Genomic DNA, 15,837 nt, shown 5'->3' on the forward strand with positions numbered 1-15,837 from the left:
AGCGGGTCTTCCCTGGTGGCGCAGTGGTGAAGAATCCACCCGGCAATGCAGGGGACACGGGTTCGAGCCCTGGTCTGGGAAGATCCCACATGCCGTGGAGCAACTAAGCCTGTGCGCCACAACTACCGGGCCTGTGCTCTGGAACCTGCGAGCCACAACTACCGAGCCCACAAGCCACAACTACGGAAGCCCGCGCGCCTAGAGCCTGTGCTCTGCAACAAGAGAAGCCACCGCAATGAGAAGCCCGCGCACCACAACGAAGAGTAGCCCCTGCTCGCCGCAACTAGAGAAAGCCCGTGCGCAGCAACAAAGACCCAACGCAGCCAAAAAAAAAAAAGAAGTATAACAGCGAAATAAACGAAGATGACATGAATGCACCCGTGGCCATGCTGTGGCCCCGAATAAAATTCCTGCACAAACATCAGTAGCTCCAAAGCCACGAGGTGAAACACGGACTCTCTGAACCTACGGATCGGCTTAACGTCACCAAGACAGCGGCCAGGTGTCACACAGCACCTACACGTGGGCTCGTAAAAACAAAATCTTTGAGTCCGAATCCGACCAAACTCCTCTCAATCCTAACGACCAGGCTGTAGGTAAGTCAGGAATACAGGGGCTGGAGGGGGACCCACTCAACACAGCAGCACGGAGCGGCACTTGGCCAGGCCGAGTGTGGGGCACAGCGTACAGGACACGATTTCCTCAACAGATAAACTGCGATCAAGAACAAAAGAAGGGGGGCGGCAGTGCACAGAGACAGGAGGAGACAGGAGACACAGCCAAGTTCACTCAGCCCTGCTTGTCTGACCCCAGATTGGACGGCACCAAGTGTGAAAATGCCTTAACCAGGGAATCCGAGCACTGACCGGACAGCTGGTATTAAGGAACTACTGTGAACGTTCTTACAGTGTAGTAATGTTGTTTTTAAAAAGTCTTTATCTTTTAGAAATGTTTGCAGAGGAATATGCCTTCAAGGCGCTTGAGACCATCTGTGGGGAGTGTGTGTCTGTGTGGCTGGGGACAGAGGTGAGGTGTGGCTGGTTTTCAGCTGCTGAACCTGGGTGATGAGCCTGGAAGATCGCTACCCAATCTACTCTCTCTGCTTCTGTGTGCGTCTGGAGCCTCCCACGACGAAGAGTTAAAAAGCTAAGAATTCAAAAGCATGACGATACCCACCCATTCACATGGCCTCTTGCTTGTAAAAATATCAAATGCATTTTATCTTGACTCATGCAGTTTGATTTTAACAAATTCCACAATATGATGAAGCCATGACATGCTACTAGAAACCCGCGAGGTCAAATTCCAGAATTTATATTTTAAAAGTTTCAAGCCTTCCTTTAAAATTTTTCTCTGTGAAGGGGGAAAAAAGAAAACTGGTCTTCGGATGTTAGCAATATCTGTTTTTATGTTTAACAAGATGATACTTGGGCTTCTTGTAGTAGTAAGTTTTAAGAAGATTATTAAAGTTTATTTATTAATGTGTTAATAAGTTTAGCAAGAGGATTAAGATGGTTCATCAGCTAAATAAACCCAAACACTGGCCATCGTGAAGCACACTTTCATACAGACAAAAATGCACCCTTGCTCAAAGTGCTCTAGTGAGGGAAGCGCCGCGCTGTCCCTTGCTATGCGGAGGCTATTAGGAGGGGGTGGTCACGCCCTAGTCTGGACGCCAAGTTCACAGGACTAAGAGGACGGATCCATGTGGCCTGGAAAGCGTTTCCAGGAGTAAATATCCTCTTTAAATTTCTGTTGTGCTCATGACTGCTCCAATCTCACTCGGGCTCTTTTTCATCTGCAAGTGTCTCAGGCTACTCCCCCCGGGGGTCCTACAAGTGTCTGCCTGTCTCCAGGCTTGCAGCTGAGAGGTTCAGTCCAATTCCAGGGTGAGGAACAGGAAGCCACCCGGCTCCGGGTCCTTCTTGGGTGTTATTCTACAACACATGACATAGATGCTTCAGCACCCATGTGACTCCAGAGTATTCTTCTCAACTCCCTTAGGAGCCAGAGAGGTGAAGGACATCATCAAGGAGCACCCTCAAATCTCCAAAGAGGCAAAGAGAGTTCAGATGCTGTGACAACGGTGCGAGAGGGGGGCTAGGATGAAGGAAGTAGCACGGTGGGGGGTGGTGGTGGTGGTGATGGTGTGTTTTCATGATCACTTCCTTGTTCACGTGCAACACGATCAACCGCCCTGCCCCTACCCGGTCAGAGACGGCTGAACGTCTCTCCCAACGCCAGACTGACTACAGAACGCTAGTCGTGGCTGATGGAATTAAAAGAATTTCCAGTAAGCCAGGTACTATGAACATGTCAAACCCCCAATACGTACGACTCGGTGCACGTAAAAATCACCAGCAGCATTAATTTGATTAAATCATTTCATAAAGCATATAATTTACAAAAATTAACTTCACATGTACTAGGCGACAATACTCTATTAGGGCACTTAAAAAAAATCTCTAAAAGCTTTCGTTTAAATCAAGCTTTCAGCGCAGACAGAGACTACCTTCTAAATCAGCATTATCAAAAGTGAAACTAGGATGTAAACCAGACAAGAGAAACTCTTTCAAACTTCAATACAGGGCAGACGTGTGGATTCCAACAGAACAGTCAGAAATGAGTCAGGACCATGCTATTCCTGATAAATGGGAGAAAACTACCCTGAAATCAGACTCAGACTCTGCCAAAACTACTCCTCCCTTCTACACACGAACATCTCAAGCTTTCCAATGACTCAGTGTGGTCTAATGGAAAGGCGATGGGTCTGGAGCCCAGATCTGGGTTTCCATCAGGCTCTCGGCCACTGCTAGCTACGTGAGCCAGGCCTCGTCACCTCAGCCCATCTATAAAGTGGAAACATGAGGAAGACTGTCCCGAGGTTCAAACAAGTCAGTGCTTGTGAACATGCCTGGCATAATCTCTGAGCCTCAGTCACATGTAAATAACTATCAGTACTTATATTTACAAAGCAGTGGCAGAGCAATGAATGAATAACAGACCTAGTGTTTCAGAGACTGTGAGAAAAAAGGGGGAAAAATGCAAATAATTATTATGGACTATACATATACCACTTTATATTTTATAGAACTTTACAGTTTACAAACTACTTTTGCATATATAAAGAAACTGCTTGATATAGAAATGCACAGTTTTCCCTAGAAAGAGTTACTTCCCATTTTCACCGTACAAACAGAATGCTTAAATAAATGCAATTAAACTATCCTGACTCTTAGAGTAAAATATTCCAAAATCAGTCTACTGGACCCATCCTAAATGGGCCGGTAAGCCCCCAGAGTGGGGCCACTTGGGTGGTCAGCCTGTATTCAGTAGAACCCAACTTTACCCAGACATTCAAGGAACCTCCCTCAGTACTTGTGAATGAGTCGGTCTTGTCATCTCTTCTTTAAACCCTGCACTCAGAGGCTTGGGAATTGCATTTATGTATGTTGAAGCTGATTAGCTGACATGACCTCTTTCTTTTCAACAAATAAAACATGAAACTTCAATCTCAAAAAAAAAAATTAAAGTAACTGCTTTAGAATTTGTAATGAAGCAGCTTAACGCAAGTAACATTTATTTTGCTAAGTTTATTTTCGTTTAGAACAATTTTTAGTCACTAACTTGAGAAACCTAAAGGTAATCTTAAACAACTGGAATGATGTTGCATGATTAAACCAGAAGAATCTGTTATAGAGTAAAAAAACATTTTTTTAAATTTATAATAAATACTGAAAAAGTATCATCACAAAGTGGTGCATTTGATCATCAACGAAGGGCTCAGCAGACACAATCAAACCAAACATTTCTAACGAAAGAAAGAGGTCATTGCACTGGTTGTCATGACAGACACACAAGAGAGAAAATCGTCTTCTGATCTCCGTCCCACTACTACAACCCAGGCGTGTGACAAGAGCCACGTGCACAGTGCAGTGGCCGTCACGCGTTCCCTGTGTTTCTGTTACACTTAAGGCCCTACTGCTTGATTAAGGGCCTGGTTATTAAAAAACGAAACAGAACCCTGAAACACAAAAACCAACCAAACAAAAACCAAAGTTTAAACCTTTGAAATATTTAAAATTCAGCTTTATTCATTGATTTTCCTCAGAAATACCTATATTCCTGGGGTATCTTCACCCACACGAACGTGGCTCAAGCACGCCTCCCCCCCAGCCCCGATCCTGGCACCCCTCTCTCTGACCACTTACAGACCCCTTGTCTGTAGTACAAGCAACGGCCTCTCCACTACAGTTCTAACTGAGCTCCAGAACGTGTGCTTACACGTTTCCTAAAAACTTACACTGAGGCTAAAAAAAATTACTCTAGGCCCTCAGAGAAATGTGCCCAAGGAAATGCGCTATTCTGCTAGATATTTTTGTAAATCTGTTAACCTTATACTTACTTTTATAGAGAAATTTTGCCTAGGTTTCAGAGATAAACTCTGCATGTATTCAACATCAACTGTAACTGTGCCCCTACTGGAGATGATCTGATAACTACATTTCCTCTTACATACAATGAGATTGGAAGGAGGGCCTGGTACCCCGTCATCATGAGCTGAGAACTGTCTGAAGGCATCTAGACCCCCATTCTTCCTGCTTGCTGGCCTCCATGCCCCTTACCCAAAACCACCTAGGAGAGCGTCCAGAACAGTTCACAGTGACCAGCTCACAGCAAGCGTCTGAGAGTCCAGCAACTCTCAAGGTCACTGCTCACTCTGGGGGGGTCCCTGCCTTTCCTCCTCCTGTTTCCACGCGTGGAGTGCATTCCTCCAAGTCCCAGCACCTCCCCATACCTTGCTCGGGCATCCAATTCATTTAAAGACAATCACTAAGCACTATGTCCCAGACAATAAACGACAAATAAAACACGTCTTTGCCTATGATGGGGTCAGGGTCTAGTGGACAAGAAGGTTTCTAAAATCATTACATCTATTTAAAGACTACCCACAATAGTGAGACACATGGTGGGCTAGAGAACTCCGAGGAAGAAGAGTCCTGGAGTAGCCAGGGAAGGCTTCTAGGAGGTGGCGGCATCTGAAGCCAGCCTTGAAGATCAGGTAAGAACTTTTCAGTTATGAATGTAAATAGGGGAATCAGACAAGTCCCACTTTCTCCATCTTCCGAAGTGATTCTTCATCTGTACCTGGGGTAACCTTCCTTACATTGCTATTGAAAGGCAATATAGCCTAGAGGACAATAATGACCTGAGTTCAATCCTAGCTCCATTATTTCCAAGTTGTGTGACACTGAACAAGTGTGTTCACCTTTCTGAATTTCTTTCCTCCTATCTGTGAAATGGGGAGACGACAAAGACCTCGTGAGATCGTCGTAGGGATTAACGAGATAATACCTAATGCTGTGCACAGCACGCTGAGAACCTAATAGAGACCCGTCCCCTCTTAGCTGTGTGTGACCTCGCCTGCCCTGCTGTCTGCCACTCTGGCTGGCACTGGGTTTGCCAAGTCCCTGCTTCAGCGCTCGCTGTTGCGCACTGTGTGCGTTCAGTCACCTGCTCAGAGAGACTCCTCTTGACCCCAGCTTTAAACAGTCCCACCCCTCGCTCTCCATTTGCCGGCTTTATTTTAACTCAGCGGCCATCTGTCTCCTCCACAGAACGCCAGCTCCACAAGGGGAGGGCCTGGCTTTGTTCACTATCGCACCCCAGCATCTGGAACAGTACCTGGCACACAGCAGGGACTCAGATGTATCTGTGGACGGAATTACCGTAAAACGGGAAACGTAAAACTGGAGTAGTATCCACCGTGCAGGGTTTGCTGGGGCCAAACGAGATGGACCCTGACAGAAAAACAAGTCGTCACGGCCGGCACACAGATGGAGCCTCAGCCACCGCCCACCAGCCTGGAGACAGATCAGCTTGCAGCGGGGGACAGACGCAGCGCTCTGCAGGGTCCGGGGTGGGGTGGGGGGCGGTCTCCCCTCAGTGTCAGTGCCACACCCACGCGGTGCCGGGTTTCCAGGCTGCTAGGTAAGGAAGAACCCCGGGGTTTAGCAACAGTACTGGCTTTCTTGGTGTCAACTTGATAACTTACGGGCGACGTGCAAGACACAGCTCCTGGCTGGCCAGGCTGCTGAGATGTTCTTCTCTAGTCTTTGTGGAAGACACAAATAAAGCACACTGTGAGTCCACTTCCACAAAAGGGAGCAAGCCACAGGCGGGCTGACGAAGGGTCAACAGGAATCTAGGAAGTCAGGCCCGTCACGGAATACCCACAAGACGCGGAGAGTTCTTCCTGGCCTGTCTCGGTGAACCACCAAAGCGGTGGTCACGTGTGAAACAGCATCGCTGACTCTAAAGAACGGAAGACCTTGACAAGTGACAATGGAAAGGACGTGCCGGACGGTGGAGCAGCTCAAGCAGAAGGACAGAGGGAAGGGGGCGGGGCGGAGGGCTGGACGCCCGACTTCGTTTGGCTGAAGAGCAATGTGGGGGACGGCTGGCAAGGCAGGCCGTGCACAGACCACGGGAGGCCTCTGGGGGCTGAGCTGAGGGGCCGAAACTTCTCTGACGGACTGTGAGTCATTCCTGGAGCTCCTGCCCAGGGAAGTGCCTATTTAAATTCAGTAAAGGTGGTAGCCGTCAGGCAGCTACTGTGGAGAAGGGGCAGAAGCATGAACTTCTAGCCAAGGGATAACCAGGGAGAAGCAAGGAAGGCGGACTCAGAAAGGAGGGGTTGGCCGGGAGAGGTGATACCGGCAGGTGCTGTGAGGAGCAGCTGTGAAAAACCTCCTCTGAAGACGCCAGGAAATGGAAGGAACAAGACCTGAAGCTTCTGCGAGGCCTGCTGTGTTTTCATCACTAGCTGGAGTCACGATGCGCACAACAGGGCGCGTCAGCTCTGCATCACGCGGAGCAGCTGTGAGGCACGCGTGCGGCAGCCATGGTGGTGAGGGCCACCAGTGCCTCCCGGGCCTCACTCCCAAGCCTGCTTCCCGTCTGGCAAGGAGAGGGCCAGAGCACTTACGAATTGCTCAAAGCTGGCTCAATCTCGCCTCTTCCATGGAACACGCCACAGAACAGCCTTTGATGCCCAGCGACTGACAGGGTCCTTCACCACCTCGCCGCTCCGGCACGGGGGGCCCCTCTCGCCCCGCCAGAGGGCCTGCTCTCTGCCTGCTCCACCTCCTGCTCCGCCACAGACGGGACGTGAGCGCGCTTGGCGGCCCCGTGTCACCGCGGGGGTTCGGAGAGCCCAGTGGAGGCGGTGTGTGTGCCGGCAACCCTGCAGCCCGCCGGGCATCTGGCACTGCCCAGCAGCACCAGCTCCAGCCTTATCACCACTCTCCCCCAGCAGGAAGGGATCAGTTTCCTGCGCCGCAGTGCTCCGGCCCGCACACACCTGCCCCACGCGGTTCATCACTGGGGCATCTTTGCTAAGCGTATGGATACAAGCACAGATATTTCTTGAGAAGGGGGCTGTGAGAAGTTTGAGGACAACAAAAAAAACTAAGCAACTCTCTTTGTACACTGGGACACTAGAAAATAATTCAGTCATCAACAAGGCAAAAGCACAAGACTAAATTTTAGGCAAACATTAACTCAAGGTAAATTAAACTAACAGGAATTAGATTTCTTCTAAGTCAGACTGTCAGATACTAGAGTTTTAGGAAGCTATGCTTTAGAAATGCGGCACACATAAGAACATATATGTGTGTGTATGGACATACATGTATACGCATACATGTATAAATATACACGTATAGTATACGTATCAATATTTTAAGATACCACACCTGGGTCCACAGAAGATGCTGTTTGCTTTTTCCCCACCTTTCCTCTATTTTTCACATTTTTAAATGGGGAAAAAAGGCACATGTACTTTGAAAACATACCAAGGAAAGCACACCACACTCATCACACCAGCAAATAGTTAAGATAATGCTTATGTCAACATCTTAACTATATTTTTTAAAAAACAATATTCAAACACTGTTTTATGTTAATTGTTAAAGACAAAAGCTGTTTAAAAAAGTTTCACATTTCCTGAACTTCAAAAAATAATAAATATACAAAGTATATTATGTTAATTTCTGCTGCATTACAAAGATAAGTTATAACTGCAGTTTCAAAAGTAAAAATTTTCACTCTAAATATAATTAACATGGAATTAAAACTGAAAAATAACTTGGAATTCTATACAATCCTGTGAGTAATCTAGTATTATACACATATGTCTCATATTAAAAAAATCAGTGAGCTATATTTAAACCTATTTCATGATGGTAAAATTATGCAAATTTTAAAAATTACTAACAATTTTAATTTTTGTAAGCTATTCTAGAAAGAAGTAATCCTAATAAAAATGAGCAGATGTCTAACACATGGCGATTTCCTACCACCGTGGTGGGCCCCTCTGCCTGACGCCCGTGTGGCCTCTTACCTGACACAGAGACGGCGTGGGTCCGAACGCCCTGCTTCTCGCTGTTGGCCAGCCTGGAACAGAGGTGCAAAGCCGTGAGTGCCATGCTCTTCAGACCACACCGCCAGCATTCATTCAAACCGTGAGCTGCCCAGAATCAGGACGACTGTGCCATTTCCCAGGGACACTGCACAGTCTAGAGGGGTGATTTTGTAAAACACTGGATTCTACCACCTGAGGCCCTTAAAGTCACCAGACTGCTTTAATGTTTTAAAGACCAGAAATTAAGACAGAGAAGTGAAGGAACGCTGAACTATAACATGACTGAATGTGGTGTACGTGGCTTAGATTAACTTTAATTTAGATGCTGGACTGCAAGGGAGTGGCCGAAGTTATACCACAGAGGGAACGATGCCTGGGACTGAGATGCGAATGTGAAACACTGTTACACGACTGGCTCTGCTTCAATTTCGAGCATGTCCAAGAGCAGGCAGCACATGGACATATATTGTTATTATTTACAGACTGAAACAAGGTAAGCTTAACGCATCCGGTTGTTTCATGAAACGGCTCGACAACGTTAGTGTTTTACATACACACCCACATAAAATAACATTTTGGCCAAAGGTTTCAGTGACATTTTTAAAAAATCCAAGTATAGTTCAGTTTAAAATTTTTGGAAAAGCGTAAAGCAGAGAAAAAAGGAACCCTATAGTCTTTATTTATTTTTTAAAATATTTTTGTTGCATTTCTTTAATTAATTAATTTATTTTTAAATCAATTTATTTATTTTTGGCTGCTTTGGTTTTTCGTTGCTGTGCACGGCTTTCTCTAGTTGCGGCGAGCAGGGGCTACTCTTTGCTGCGGTGCACGGGCTTCTCATTGTGGTGGCTGCTTTTATTGTGGAGCACGGGCTCTAGGTATGTGGGCTTCAGTAGTTGTGGCACGTGGGCTCAGTAGTTGTGGCTCGTGGGCTCTAGAGCACAGGCTCAGTAGTTGTGGCGCACGGGCTTAGGTGTTCCGCGGCATGTGGGATCTTCCCAGACCGGGGCTCCAACCCGTGTCGCCTGCATTGGCAGGCGGAGTCTTAACCACTGTGCCACCAGGGAAGCCCAGAACCCTATAGTCTTTAGATGTCAAAGTCACTTTGCTCTTTTTATAAAAGAAAACTTTTCCTGCTACATAAGCCTTTACTCTAGAAGTACTAAATAAGAATTTTTCCTGGTATATAGAATTTATATTAGGTAATACGGGAGCTTAAAATAGTATATCCCCATTGAGAACTAGAAATATTCAATATGCAACTGCATAACCTCTATAACTAAGGGTTACAGCACAAAGCCATAGCCCTGAGTTCCTTTTATGGAATTCTCTAAATATGTGAAATGGTATCTTTATTATAAAAGTTTAACCAAAGTTGTTTTCTAACAAATCACCAGTTCCTCTTCTATTGCAGCTCCACGACTTATTCTCACCATCTCTGAACTACATTTATCAGGAGGTCACAGGTGCACACAGTCATAATAAGCAGGTTACATCATCTGCCCCTGTATCCTGCTGATAGGACACCAGGGTCTTCCTGGGCTGCGGGTTGGGATGCTACTTCAAACCAACTTACAACTGCAGGGATATCTGCACTTCTCTGATCAGTGGCAATAACAGGTCTGCTGCTCTATGATTTGTGGAAATTCTGCTCTTTTAAAATTTGCTTTATTTATTCAGTTTTTCTAGGATTTGCTAGCACAGACTCCCTTCTTCCTGACTTTTTTATCTGTGTTTATGATTCCAGTGTGTTTTGATCCTCAAAGTCATCTCTTAAGACTTCCCACAATTGAAGATACTCTGAGCATTAGTTCCTTGCCTGATATGGGACATTAACAAATATCTATTAAATACTGTTGAGTTTGTGAAACACAAGGCCTAAAAGCTAAGAGAAAGCTGGTCTCGCCCATCCCTCCACTCGCCCGCCCAGCTGCTGTGTACCTCCTGTGTGCCAGATACGGCCCAGGGTCGGGTCTACCCCGTCACGTGACCCTGGCCGTCAACGAGGCCACAGGGTGTGAGCAGCAGAGAGGTAACTGTTTAATGTGAGATAAGTTACAGGAAAACACACAGGGCTGCTCCTGGGACTGGGGTGGTGGGAGGTTTCCAGAGGCAGGGATGCAGGATAAGATTTGAGCAGGCCCCTGCTGAGGACAAGGCCGGAGGGAAGGAAGGACTCCAAGAACTGAAGGCAGTTCAATGTGAACGAAGAGTGAGCACGAGGAACGGGAGGTGAGGCTGGAGGAGCTGGCAGGGACCGTCGTGCAGCCTCCCGCCGGCTGGCTGAAGGATGTGGGCCTGAATCTAAGAGCAGCAGCGGTCACGCAAGGGGTTCGAGAGGAAAGGTCCCTTCTGCTGTTGTAGAGAATGGACGGGACGGTAGGCAACATGGGACAGGCAAAGATGGGTAGGAGGTGTGCAGGAAAATGGGAACCCAGAAGACCTGAGGCTGCTGTCCTTTGAGCTGGGCCCTTGGCTGGTGTTTAGGAGGGCTCCCACCAACCCCTAACTAGTAAGTGTGGTTCACTGTCCTTAGACTGTTTGTACAAGTAATATGGTTCGTGCTGAACTCTTGCCTTCCTTCTGGGAGTCTGGAATTTGGGTACACGCCAAGCAAAGTGTGCATACGTGACCAGGCCCCCATAAAAGCTGGGGCACCGAGTCTCTAACTAGCTTCCCTGGTAGACAACACTCCACGGCATCACAACTCATTCCCGAGGATCAGGTGTGCCGTACCTGAGTCCCTGAGAGAGGGCTCTTGGGAGCCTGCCCCTGGCTCCCTCAGGACTTCACGCCATTGCTCTCGGCCTGGCCAGTTTTGCTCTGCGTTCCCTGGCAGCCATACCTCACAGATGAGAGTACGGTTATGTGCTGAGTCCTGGGAGTTCTTTCTAGAGAATCACTGAATGGGGCAGTCTTGGGGACCTCGACACAGGAGTCTACTGGAGGAGCCCATACAGGTGATAACAGCTAAAAACCGGGGAGGGATGGTGGGAATGTCAAGTGGATGGATCTGATAGTTAGGAAGCAGAAAGGAAGGAACTGGCGGCAGACCGGTGATAGAGGAGAGAGAGTGACAGAACAGAGGTGACGCCCAGGTTCCACCCTCTCTGTCCCTATATGCAGTGGCGTCTCAGGTGCTGTATTCTCTGCAGGTGCCTTGGGTTCTCTTCAAATCTCTCTCTGAGTGCTCAGCACACAGCTGTAATTGTTTATTTACCTGTATATCTGAATGTCTAGATTGTAACTTTCACTTGGTCCCCAATTCCTAGCACAATGGCTGAGAACAGAGAAGCTTTGGCATTCTTTTCCTTGTACAGATTGAAACATCTACTATGAAATTCATGACATAAACAAATTTGAAAATTAACATAAATTACATATCTTTAATTTTCTCACTTGTAAAATAGCCAGAATGGTATCTATTTTCAGGTTCTTATAAATATTGTCACTGACTATAAAGTGACTGTTTGACAACAGACCTCCCTCATACGATCTCACTGCTATTCTTGAGCTCCCTGCTGAACTTAAAGGGAAAATTCATTGTACACTTTTGATTAAACCTAACTACATGATTTAAAATTGATTTGATTTCTTTCTGGAAACATTTGTTTTCTAGTTTCCTAATCATATACGTAGAAATTTGATTACTCAGGCAAATGGAGAGTAAAGCATAGTGAGTTCCTCCCAGTTTCTAATGCACAGGAATCACAAGACACACAAAGCAGTACTTACTTTGGTATCGATGGCAAAGCCCGTTCACCTTCTGGGGAAAAAACAGAAAGAGAGAGATGAGATTCCTTCTTTCCTTTTGAAAAGATTATGTATAGAAATCAGAGAAAGAAGATGAGTCTTATTTCAGAATTTTAGCAATAACACTTTAAAATGAAGTTGGTATACTGCCTATCTATCTTAGGTTTCCATGGCTTTATTTTTAGTATTTATGACAAATATACACTGCCTGCAGGTGCAGACTACATAAAAGGTGTTGCCAATCAAAACCAAATGCTAAGGGATAAACTGATGAAATATATTCTTCCCAGGAGACTCTAGAAGATGAAGATTTTCTCATAATCAAAGCCAACGTTCTTTACCAAAGACTGAACGTCCTGCGGCAACACCAAAACCTGTGCAGGACTGTGCTCCGCAACAGGAGAGGCTGCGATAGTGAGAGGCCCACGCACCGCGACGAAGAGTGGCCCCCGCTTGCCACAACTAGAGAAAGCCGTCACACAGAAACGAAGACCCAACACAGCAAAAATAAATAAATTAATAAACTCCTACCCCCAACATCTTCTTTAAAAAACAAAAAACAAACCTGTGCAGGACACACAGAAATCCAAAGGAAACAAACCCACAGGTTGTGTTCCTGGAGGAACAGGGGCAGCCAAGGGGCCCAGCAGCCTCAGAGGCGTGACCTGAAGTGTCCTGTGGACTCGACTTACTTCGGGAGGTGCTGAGGCCCCCATGACAGTGGCAGACTCCCCCGTCACGGCTGGGCTCTGGCCAGCGCATCACAGGGAAGCTCTGCTCAGTGGCTGGGGAGATGTGCTCCCTCCCCTTCATTAGTGAACCAGGAAGCATGGAGCCCCCTGGTTCAATCTCTTTTATCTGGATGAATCTGGTGGTAAACCCATCCCACCAGTCCCCTCGCTCCCCAGGCCGTGGATTACCCTTGTCCAGGTCTCCTGTCCCTCCTCCTATCCCCCGGTCCCGGTCCCGGATGGCCCTGAACACAGCATGATGCCTTCATACACTCCATCTCTTGAAAGATTCTCTTCCTTCTGGTGGAAGCATCATCCCTCAATCTTTCAAAGCTCAATTCAAGCTCAACCTCCTCAAAGGAGCCCTTCCTGGAACACCCCAAGTGGCTCTGGATGGCCTTCCTGTGCTTCTGCTGCATTAGCAGAGCGCTTCCCACGTATCAGACAACGTAGAAGGTCAGACTTGACCCGCCCACAGGCCACCCCCCACACCGGCAGAGGACCCGGCACTCACAGCCACTGCATAATACCCAATACACTGCAGAAACTTCATCCAAATTTCCTCACTATGACTTTCTGACATCCAAATTTCAAGCAAAATAACCACGTTATACCATGAAGACCAAACTTAGAATAACTGGAAAATCCTATCATTAGTTTATTACCCCATGGATGCTACCACCACCACCTTACCCACACTCAACACTGTCAATTAATCATATGGGCTTTCAAATGACATGTCAGTGTGATTTCTAGCTGTTTTACTCTCTCTGTTGAAATTTCTACTTCCTTGGAGAGAAAAAGGAACCAGATTATGAACTATTTGGTTAATACAGACTTTATAAGAAGCTGGGCAGGAGTAGGAAGAAGGCTGAAAATGAGGCGATTAACAACTGAAGGAGCGTAAGAGAGTCAATTTTCAGGAAACAAGAACGTAGCAGAACATTGAGAGAAATGGCAACAGACGCGATAAGCAGCAGCATTATAAAAATCCCTAAGCGCTCACCAACTAAAATGCCCAACACTAGGAGCTAACTTTTGACACTGCTTTAAATTTATAAGTTGAATTAGTAACATATGCTTTCTCATGGCATCCATGTGGTCTCTTATTTCTCAGCATAAGTTCCTTAGGATTAAGGATGCATCTTTGTATTAAACCACATTTTTATTTTCATTTTTAGAACTGAGGCTTTTAATTTCTGAATAAAAATTTTTATCTATTGTTTTTTAATTAAATAATCAATACAGATTCACTGTAACAAATCTAAATCATAAAGGTCTATAATGTAGACAAAAAAAAGTAGACAAGTTGAAGTCCCCCACCCCCCACCTTCACATACAATTCCACCTTCCGTAGGGGTATTCACTGTCCACATTTAACTTTCCAGACTACCAGACTCCTTGTATGCTTATAAACACACGCAGGTTTGGCTACACACACACACGTGCATGTAGGTTTCAGCACGGAAATAGGGCCAGCTCGTCTTTTCAAACAGCTGCACGGCATCTCACACTCCCTTATTTATTAGCTACTAGCTCCACCCCCGTAGACACCGGGGTCGCTGCACATTTTGTGCTACCGAAGACAGTGCAGCAGGGGCGCCGCATCAGTGGTCCTGCGCGGCTGTTTCCAGGAGGGGCCGGCAGTACCAGGAGCAACCGAAAGCACTGTCCCAACTCATGCCGACACAGTAGAGTGTGGAGGGCACCTTGCAACGGCCCCACCAAGAATGGGTATCACGGTCTTTCCACCCATCTAACAACAGGTTAACAGACACAGAATGCTATCTGTCACTGTCTGTGTCCATAAGCTTACCGGACAGTGTATGTCCGTTCTTCTACGGGTGCCCATTTTTACCCTCTTATTCAATGAGCTAGAAGAACACTTGAAAAATAAGAGATTTTAATTCTTTTTTGCATATGTATTACAGATGTTTCCCCTTCTGTGTCACGGCTTTAAAAAGCATTTCTTTTACTAGTAGAAGCGCTTTCGTACTTATGTACTGATGAACTCTACGGATTTGCTCTCTGTGCCTTCCGGGATTTGTGTCAGGCTTGGGAGCAGCCCCACTCTCACAATGTGCAGTATTTACCATCATCCTCCGTACAGAAACCCTCCTTGAGAACGATGAAATTATGACCCTGATTCGCACAATTCTTTCCTCTGAGGAGAATTTTACTAAGATCGAAAAATTGCTACTGAGCTTTCTTGCTTTAAGGAAAGGTCAGATAACGCCCCACGATAAGGGCCAAGGTCACGCAGCGACTCTGATGGAACCTGGTTCAGGGCATCGGACTTGTGACTCTTAGTTTTCTGCCCCAATGATACCACCTTTAAAAGCACTTTCTAAATTCAAAGCAATTATGGTGGATCACAGAGTTAACAAAGTGCATCTGGGCACATCAGACCTCAGGTGTAGAACTTACACGTCACTATAACTGTTAACACTCGCAAACGTGTACATGGCTCCTTACCATTAAGTAGTTTATAGTCTAGAGAGGACAAATGGGTACGTACATAATAGTTACTTAAAGTACATACCAGGAAAATGGTACATTAGAGTTGTGGAAACATGTTTCACATTTATTTGAAATTTTAAAAAAACTAAATTAAAAAATGCACATGTGCTCTTGTCCACGTATTTCTGACTATAATCCATTAAAACATCTGACTTAAAATATTATTTCAATTAGGCAATATAACCTCACTTTAGGTATCTATTATAAAACAGTCATGTAATAAGTACATATGCTGTGATTTAGAATAAAGTAAATAAATTATCAGACTCAATAATTAATTCTATAAAGACAACATAAAATTGGTAACAACCAATGCCCTACTAGGTTTTTATGAGAAGCATTTTCATTTATGCTGTTTTCATATGAATGAAGAATTTAATGCATCTCATTTCATGAGATTTGATATCA

At 45.9% G+C, this 15,837-nt stretch overlaps 1 protein-coding gene across 5 annotated transcripts in view; it reads right to left on the reverse strand.

Moving 5' to 3' along the window:
• PTK2 (protein tyrosine kinase 2) overlaps window positions 1–15,837 on the reverse strand; it is a 251,843-nt gene that overhangs the window by 81,479 nt on the left and 154,527 nt on the right. For all 5 annotated transcript variants that reach the window (XM_082858781.1, XM_082858780.1, XM_082858779.1 and 2 more), the window contains 2 exons: window positions 12,161–12,191; window positions 8,405–8,457 (listed from right to left, as the gene is read on the reverse strand). In XM_082858781.1, the coding sequence (XP_082714907.1) occupies window positions 8,405–8,457; window positions 12,161–12,191 (84 nt within the window). The remainder of the gene's footprint in view (window positions 1–8,404; window positions 8,458–12,160; window positions 12,192–15,837) is intronic.

Source organism: Leucopleurus acutus (genome assembly GCF_964270905.1).
Source record: "Leucopleurus acutus genome assembly, chromosome: 17".
Taxonomy (NCBI): Eukaryota; Metazoa; Chordata; class Mammalia; order Artiodactyla; family Delphinidae; genus Leucopleurus; species Leucopleurus acutus.